This window comes from Enoplosus armatus, chromosome 8 (genome assembly GCF_043641665.1).
Source record: "Enoplosus armatus isolate fEnoArm2 chromosome 8, fEnoArm2.hap1, whole genome shotgun sequence".
Lineage (NCBI taxonomy): Eukaryota > Metazoa > Chordata > Actinopteri > Centrarchiformes > Enoplosidae > Enoplosus > Enoplosus armatus.
In genome coordinates this window covers 12,168,852-12,177,226 of record NC_092187.1, presented here as the reverse complement: position 1 = coordinate 12,177,226, position 8,375 = coordinate 12,168,852, and the positions used below count along the sequence as shown (strand labels likewise).

Genomic DNA, 8,375 nt, shown 5'->3' with positions numbered 1-8,375 from the left:
CTAACACTTAGATTCCCACTCATCTTTTTGGTTTTTGTCCTTCTCTTTCCTGGCCCACTCCTCCTTGTTTTCGTCCTGCTTCTCCTTGTCAGGTTTGGTCACGCTGTCGTAAGAGGGGAGAGAGGCTGTGGATGGTGTGCTCTCCTTCTTCTCTTGGTTGGTCCCGCCGTTCTCAAGCTTATTGTTAGTAAAAGTATGGCGCTTGAAGATGATGCCGCGCCTGATGAGGTGGATGCGGTAGGCGTTCTGGATAGTTCTGGCAGAGACATCCTCCTGTTTGCGGCGAAGAGTGGTGGTGATGGGTTCATACGACACCTTGGAGGGGTTGGCTGCCACAAAACGCTCCTCCATCTGTTGCCTCAGCATGTCTAACTCACCACTGTCACCCAGCACTCGCTTTGTGAAGGCAAACAGGATGTCCAGGCAGTGAATGCGATCGCCGCTCACCATGGGCATGTCCATGGCAATTAGTTCTATAGTGTTGGGCTTTGGCACACGAAGTGGGTGCTCCAGTGCGTCGGCAAAGTCAGACAGCTTGGCAAAAGTAATGAATTGAGAGGCAGTAGGGTCAAACTTCTCCCAGATCTCGTAAAAGGTCTCAAAGTCGTCCTCACTGAGTGGATCAGCACTTTCCTCTGTGGCCACACTGAAGTTCTCCAGGATGATGGCAATGTACATGTTGACCACAATCAAGAAAGAAATTATAATATACATGACAAAAAAGAAGATTCCCACTGAGGGATTACCACAGTCGCCCTTCACGGATGTGCCAGGGTTTTCCAATTTGGGATCGCAATCTGGTGGGTAGTTGAGGATCGGCAGCAGCAAGCCATCCCACCCAGCTGACGTGGTGATCATGAACAGAATGATCATGCTGTTGCCAAAGGTCTCAAAGTTGTACAAGTCGTCAATGCCCGCTCCGTGTTTTACGTAGCCAAAGTTAGACATGCCGAAGATGGAGAAGATGAACATGACCAGGAAGAGCAGTAGGCCAATGTTGAACAGGGCTGGCAGTGACATCATCAGAGCAAAGAGTAATGTCCGGATTCCCTTAGCTCCTTTGATCAGACGGAGGATACGACCAATACGAGCCAATCTGATCACCCTGAACAGGGTCGGTGACACAAAGTACTTCTCAATGAGGTCAGCCAGGAACATGCCTGAGAGAAAGGAAAGGGGAAAAGAAAGGAAGAGAATATTACAGAATACAACAAACTTTTCGAGGTGACATTCTCAAGTTGCTCCTTCATTACTCCAGTCTTCCACCTCCCTCACTCACCGACAATAGATAGGATGACCACCACCACGTCGAAGATATTCCAGCCATTGGTGAAGTAATAGTGGCGAAGGGCAAAGAGCTTCAGCAGAAACTCCGTGGTGAAGACTACAATGAAGATGAAGTTGACCCAGTAGAGGACGAGCTCCGTTTCATCTGACTGATCGTCTGTTTCCACCATCATGGTGACCATGTTGAGGCAGATGAGTATCATGATGGAGATGTCAAAGACTTGCTGCGTCACAAAGTCAAAAACCATGCCCTGGATCTTGTTCTAAATGGAGAGAGGACACAGAGAGGGATGAAGCTGGGATTTGCTGAGGTTTCAACCAAAAGCATCACATGTTGAATAATCTGAACACTCAACAGGTGTAACCCTGAGAAAATACATACCTGTGGTCGAGGAATAGGTTTTTGTGGCTTTTTGGACCCCAGTTTTTTCATGGCATTGTAGTACTTTTTCTGTTCCTCTGTCATAAAGATATCCTGACCCCCAAAGTAAAAGGATAAACAAAGATATGGTTATAATCATATTCTTTAAAATGGAAACTCCTAAAGCAAAACAAGGGATAAAGAGACAAAACGGGTCTTATCTTTTTCTTCTGCTGGTTGAAGTTGTCAATGATCACACCAATGAAGAGGTTGAGGGTGAAGAAGGAGCCAAATATGATGAAAACGACAAAGTAGATGTACATGTAGATGTTGACTTCATAGTCGGGCTGGTCCTCCACCTTGGAGGTTGAAGGACATGTTGTGTTTTATTAACACAATTTAAAGAAACAATTCAACATTTTGGGAAACATGCTTATTTACTTTCTCACCAAGAGTTAGATGAAAAGATCGATATCCCTCTCATATCTGTACAGTAAATATGAAGTTACCACCAGCACCTGGCTTACTTAGCTTAGCACAAAGACTAGAAACAGGGGGAAACAGCTAGCCTGGCTCTGTCCACAGCTAACAAAAACTGCCTACCAGCATTACTTTATTTATTGAAGAAGCAATGAATATACCTCTCTGGAATCCACAGCTGCATACATAATGTCCATCCAGCCTTTGAATGTGGCCTTTCAAAAGAGAGACATGACTAAATACATTTGTAGAAAACAAGTAATATACCAAGAACATTCTAAAATTGAAATCAAAGAAACTCAAACTCAAACCGAAACTGATGCATGTCCTGTGGTACAGCTTGTGCACGGAAAGAAAAAAGTAGATGGAGAAACACCAAATACACAAAATGAAAATGAACAATAGACAGCATCAGAGTACTGTGAAAACAAGTTTGAAGCAACAACAGACCCTCAGGTGACGCACAGAAAGAAAAGAAAAACAGAAAAGTGCATTGGAAAATGCGAATAAAACAAACAAGTTAGCATGAAACAAGAAATGGAGTCAGAAAGAGAGGAGAGGAGGAGTGACACTCTCACCACTTGCAGCAGGGCCAGGTAGCCGGCGCCCACATTGTCAAAGTTGATCTTGACGTTCTTCCACCTGACCTCGGTACAGTTTTGTTTCATGAGGGCCTCACACTGGGTCTTGTTGTTGACCACATCGACGGGAAAGTATTCCTCTGAAGTCTCATTGAAACAGTAGTAGTACTTGCCCGCAAACAAGTTGACCCCCATGATACTGAAAATCAGCCAAAAGATGAGGCAAACCAGCAACACATTCATAATGGAAGGGATGGCACCCACCAAGGCGTTGACTACCACCTAGACCAGACCAGGGAAGACAGGATATGACAGAGTGAGAACCAGGAAACTAACGCAGCTCATTCAACCCCTCTGACAAGACACTACATACTGTTATGGCGTTACACTAAGTACTTAAAAAAGCTATTCAACACTTTGTGTCAGGTGGCTTTAGGAGCAGGAGTTCAATGCTCTTATGATATAATGTAGCTGAAAGTAAGCGCTGCACACCACTGTGATATACATACTGAAGTGTGGGGAATTAATGGGAAAGAAGATCTGTATCAGTCCCGTTCTAATTAGAGCAGCACTGATGTGACTCTGAGATGCTCTTTGATCTGTTGAAGCGTGCGGCTAGAACTGCTGAAGGGATACGCAAGCACACACACACACATACACACACACACCAAGGCAAATACCAACATAAAAAATCTATAAGAATCACATGTTTATTATGTAAAATGAACAATTTATAAACTTTTTATATAAAACTTGAATTCAAGAGCTACTTTCGTACAACGCAGACTACTATTTCATGTTTTACACATGGTAGAACAGTACATATTATTTTGCACCTGACATTATTGTCATTGACATGTAGAGTGTGGTGCTGAACTAATACAATGTGGAAGAAAATATGCTATATGTTGCTATAAATCATAAGAAAAAACAGACATTGTGAGTTCATGTACTGTAAATTACTGTAGCAATTGTACACACACAAACACACTAAACTCACAGTCTCAGGCATATGCACACATGCCGCTTCCCAGTGGTTGTTTATCTCTCCAAAAAATCACAAAATTGTTAACTGCTCCTGTTATTATTCCACCTTTTATTTAAATATGTATTTATTAAAGAAATATAAATCCAAAATAAACAATATAAAAATGAAATAATAATGGGAGCATTTGACAGTGTCGTGAGAAACACAGTTGATAATATTTGGATAAAATAGATGTTTCTACGTGTTTACTTTATAAAGCTTACAATGTAAGTAAAAAAAGATTCATAAGTGTTTGCCATACCACTATGAAGTGTCCACTCTTACCACCCCAACCACAGACAGTCAATATTCTTAATCTTACTGGCCCTTTTCCATAACTAAGTCAAGCAATATAATACAATAGCAGTAAGAATAAAAAAAATCAAAGTATAAAAATTCCCACCACCACCCCAAAATCTAGGCCTGTCTAGCAATCCAACCTGATTTGCCGTAGATTTATCATAGCCAGTTATAAGCTCAGCACATAGTGAACCGCTCACTACCAGTGTTAGGCAGGCCGACCAGCAGCTCTCAGGCAGACAGCTGAGCATGCATGTCTTTGGCAGACTCGTTTTGTGGAGCCATATTCCCTCCTCATTACAGACAGACAGGGAGGAGCTCGAGAGCAGGATTCTCTCAGCGTGTGCACGACCTTCACAGGCTGACTCGTGTTGAACGTAGAATGATGTGTTTCATGTGTGTGTAAAATGGCTTTAGGAGGATATTTTTCAAATACAATTACAGGCCTAAAAAACTAGCAAATCACAGTTTAAAGTCTTTCTCCTACAGTGTTGCCATTGCACTCGCTGAGAGAATGACTCTTTGCTCGATCTGAGGTACAATTGAACCGCTTTCGAAAATTCAGTGTTTAAAAAGAAAAGAATTAGGCCATGCTGTGTGGAAAGCATTCTCAGAAAGAGGGAAAATGGCTTTCAAAAATGCATAATGTGCATCGGCAGTTATAGTACATGCGTGTTACATGGCATTGTGCAATCTCAAGAACTGCTCAAATCAATAAATAAATAAATAGAGAAATGTGTGGATAGAGAGATAGCGGATAAAGAGATAATGGCTGAAGCTTTGCTTGCTTGTGCGTCTGACGAGCCTTTCTGATTTTTACATGGTTTGTATGGGTGTCTGACAAATATCTACAGCACAATATGGCTGAGCTGAGAGACCAACGTTGGTCTGGAATATGTGTTGGCCTGCTCATAGTGAAGACAGGTGGTTAAAGTGATTGGGGTTCAGAGGTTACATCCAAAGGCCCCATGATGATTCATACCTTTAATAGCTGGCAAAGATAAAACTACCAAAATTATTGTAACTTAAACTTCAGCAGGTTCGTCAGGAAAAAGGGTGAAAAAAAGGGGATTTACTGAAATTGGGGTAAAGATGTTGTCATTCCTGTACAATGCATTGCTCAAAAAGGTAGGACCGAGATTACAAAGCAGCATTAAGAGAAAGAGAGAGCAAAGTACATAGTCAAAGCAGCCCATAATCATTGCATGTTAAGCAGTGCAATGTGTCCAATTGAAGCTGCACTGCTCGCTCGGCGCCGTTGGTTTGCGTTGGCCTCTGCGATGCATCGTGCTGTGACACTCAAGTTCTCATCATTCTAACTCTCCAGAATCTCTTTCATACGGTGTCATCTCTCCATTCATGTGCTTCCCTATTCATTTATTTATTGCTTTGACCTCAAATTATTTCCGTTTTCAGTTCAAACTAACTGGTAACTCAATTGATGAACAAAGACATAATATTAAAAAATTGATACAGCAGGATCAAAGTCCTCTGTTTGTTTCCCTTTGCATTACTGGGCCACCCTCACCTCTCTTACCAGATACACCCAGTGAATTAGGTCATTCATAGGGGCATTGGTACTAGCATTAATACACTCTACTAAAGCAAATGTGCCATGATTTCCATCCCCAAAAATGACATAATCTTAGTGAGTTATTCCCATCCCAAAATTAGCAATTAAACCTATAAAATTTCAGTGAAACATTCACAACAACATCCATAAAGCCTATCCAGGGCCTAAAAGCATTGATGTCTGCTCATGTGCAACGGCATCACATTTTAGTCGCTGGATATCTAGTATGAATGAGACCTCACAATTTATTTACAATCAATCCACCCACTAGATAATTGCACAGGCCTTCTTCTCCTGCTGGTCTGTCATTTTTGGGACGTACTAAAAGAGGGGCGACACATTGTCTGTCTAGGGTTGAGAGTGTTGTCCGAACGCTGTGGTGCTAGTCAACCTATGGGACCCAGAACTCAAAGTCAGAGTTTCAACTGGGCAGGTTGTTGCCTCCCAGTTTCACTTCCTGTGGGAGTGGAAGGCAACAGGAAGCCAGGGCCTGCTGTATGCGCTACAGTATGTGGTGCCATGACATGACAGCAGTAATGCCTTGTGTGAAATGGCAGCCTAGCCTATATTTGCTAAGCTTCTGCCTGCATTCCCAAAGGAAGGCACTAAAAATGATTTTAAGTCTTTAAAATTTACAGTAATAACCTGCCACCAGAATGGACCGTTAGCAGATCAGATGGTACGACCCAAAGTGCTGACACTGGCAGAAGCTTAACAAATATTTTCCTCCCAAAGCCACAACACTGTGAGTGTGTGGTTTCTGTCTCAGTCCCTGATGCAGAAAGATCCTGGACAAGCAGGAGAGAGAGTGTGGTGACCCTCCAGCGGTCCGGCCCAGCTGAACCGGGTCGAGGTGGAGTGAGTAGTGGAGGGATAAAGGGGTGAGGAGGATGTGGAGGAGGACGGGGGGGGGGGGGGGGGGGGTGCTGCAAAGTGCTGCACACATGGGGCTGAGGAGGAGGTGGGGGGAGGGGCTGAGGTGAAGAGGAGAAGCTCAGACTAGAAGACAAGGCAACCAGTCCATTAGCAGTGAGTAGTAAAAGGATGAGATCAAGAGATTTAGAGAGAGAAAGAAAAGAGACAGGAGGGACTACGGATGACAACAACCAGGTGCAACCTATCGCTACCACCAGTCATAGAGACGACCAATCAGATCTGTGTACTTTAGGAAGAGACGGCTGAAGCAACCAGAGGTACTGTCAATTGGGACAGATTCCTCTAAGTGGTTGTTTGACAGCCGCCCTGCATTCAGAGTTTGGGCAGAGGTTTTGGTGTGCTGCTCCCGGTTGCTGCTGGTTGTTCTCAATACCAGATGCATTAAAGGGGATGGTGTGAGCTGGGAGGAAGGGGGGGGGGGGGGGGTATGGGAGCACAGGGGGGTATGTGGGGGGGGGGGGGGGGGGGGGGTTATGGGAGCACAGGGGGGCATGTGGAGGGGGGGGGGGGTTCTCAATTAAAAGCAGTGGTTGAGAATCAGGCCAAATGAGGAGCTAATTGTTGATTTGAATGCTCTAAGATGAAGTAGTCAGAATTTCTAGTTTGTCACTTATGTGATGAGGCAGCTTTGTGAAAAAATATTTCTGTTGCTCTTTGGGTAATTTTCTTTCTTACAAAACAAATCAATTTGTATGTAGATTCTTTTTGTTTGTTTAAGAAATTCAATTGAAATGCATGTTGTTCTGCTGGCAATACAACTTTACTGTTACTTTACTCTCCCAGCTGCATCATGACTTGTTTGTTCTTTTCGCTCTAACAAAGGCATGGTACAGGATTGCGCATGGAAAGGTGACTTCTTGGCTTTCATTTCCTGGTTTTAAAAAGAGGTTTTTTTTGTCCTCTTAGTTTGTTTTTAGATCAGTTCTAGCATGCTTTAAACTGTTGAATGGGCATGCGGAATAATCAGCTGCTTAGCTTTGGATCTTACCCTCATCCCTTCAAAACGTGACAAGGCTCTGAGGGGTCTCAAGGCCCTTAGTGTCCTGAGTGATTTAATGGGCCCTAGATCGGAGTAGCCCAGCGCATTAGCTACAAGGCTGACTATAGACACCTACACAAAAACAGAGAAGCAAAAGAGGTTCCAAACTGTTAGAAGTGAGAATATTCACTAGGGAAGAGAGACGGCCCTGGCATAGGCGGAGAGTTGCTTGACATACACACATAAATCTATGCATGTATATGCATGTATAATATTGCATTTATACATGTATATACACTGAGAGAGAAGGTCAATGTTTAGTATAGGTTTTATGTGCGTAGTATTTTTAGTAGCAGTAGGCCATAGGGATTGTTTGTCTGTTATTTTGGGGCAGTTGACGAGATGTGAAAAGTCCTTTGTACCTGCAAAGAAATTTGTAGTTGAGAGAGAAAGAGAGGAGATAGAGACATAAGACTCATATAGTGGGTAAATTAGGCAGAAAAGAGTGCTACATGATTTAGTAAAGTTACAAGTGAAGGGACTGGGCAGAGCAGAGGAAGAGGAGTTGGGGAGGGAGGGAAGGAGAGAGGTTACCCTGTAGAAGCTGATAAAAACCCAACAGACTTGAGAGCCTTACCCTTGCCCCTCTAACATTGTCTCTCCTTGTCGCTCTTGGGCTGAGGCATAAAATCCCATATAATTTAAGACAGACAAACTAACGGAACCTAAGAGAAAGAATACAAGTAAACATGTACAAGTGTGTCATTTTGCCATTTTCTTTCTCAGACATCAAATCAAACTGTCACACAGCATTTTAGAGTCAGATAGGAGAGCCACAGTCACATGAACCA

General features: G+C 43.2%; 1 protein-coding gene across 4 annotated transcripts in view; it reads right to left on the bottom strand.

The window, feature by feature from the left end:
* The window catches only part of scn8aa (sodium channel, voltage gated, type VIII, alpha subunit a), a 37,551-nt gene continuing 29,176 nt past the window's right edge, over positions 1 to 8,375 (bottom strand). For 2 of the 4 annotated variants that reach the window (XM_070911195.1, XM_070911194.1), the window contains exons 20-26: positions 7,534 to 7,656; positions 2,707 to 2,991; positions 2,290 to 2,343; positions 1,870 to 2,007; positions 1,670 to 1,774; positions 1,280 to 1,550; positions 1 to 1,160 (exon numbers count right to left, since the gene is read on the bottom strand). In XM_070911195.1, coding sequence (XP_070767296.1) covers positions 1 to 1,160; positions 1,280 to 1,550; positions 1,670 to 1,774; positions 1,870 to 2,007; positions 2,290 to 2,343; positions 2,707 to 2,991; positions 7,534 to 7,656 — 2,136 coding nt within the window. The remainder of the gene's footprint in view (positions 1,161 to 1,279; positions 1,551 to 1,669; positions 1,775 to 1,869; positions 2,008 to 2,289; positions 2,344 to 2,706; positions 2,992 to 7,533; positions 7,657 to 8,375) is intronic. The other 2 variants (XM_070911198.1, XM_070911197.1) reach the window with 1 other exon arrangement.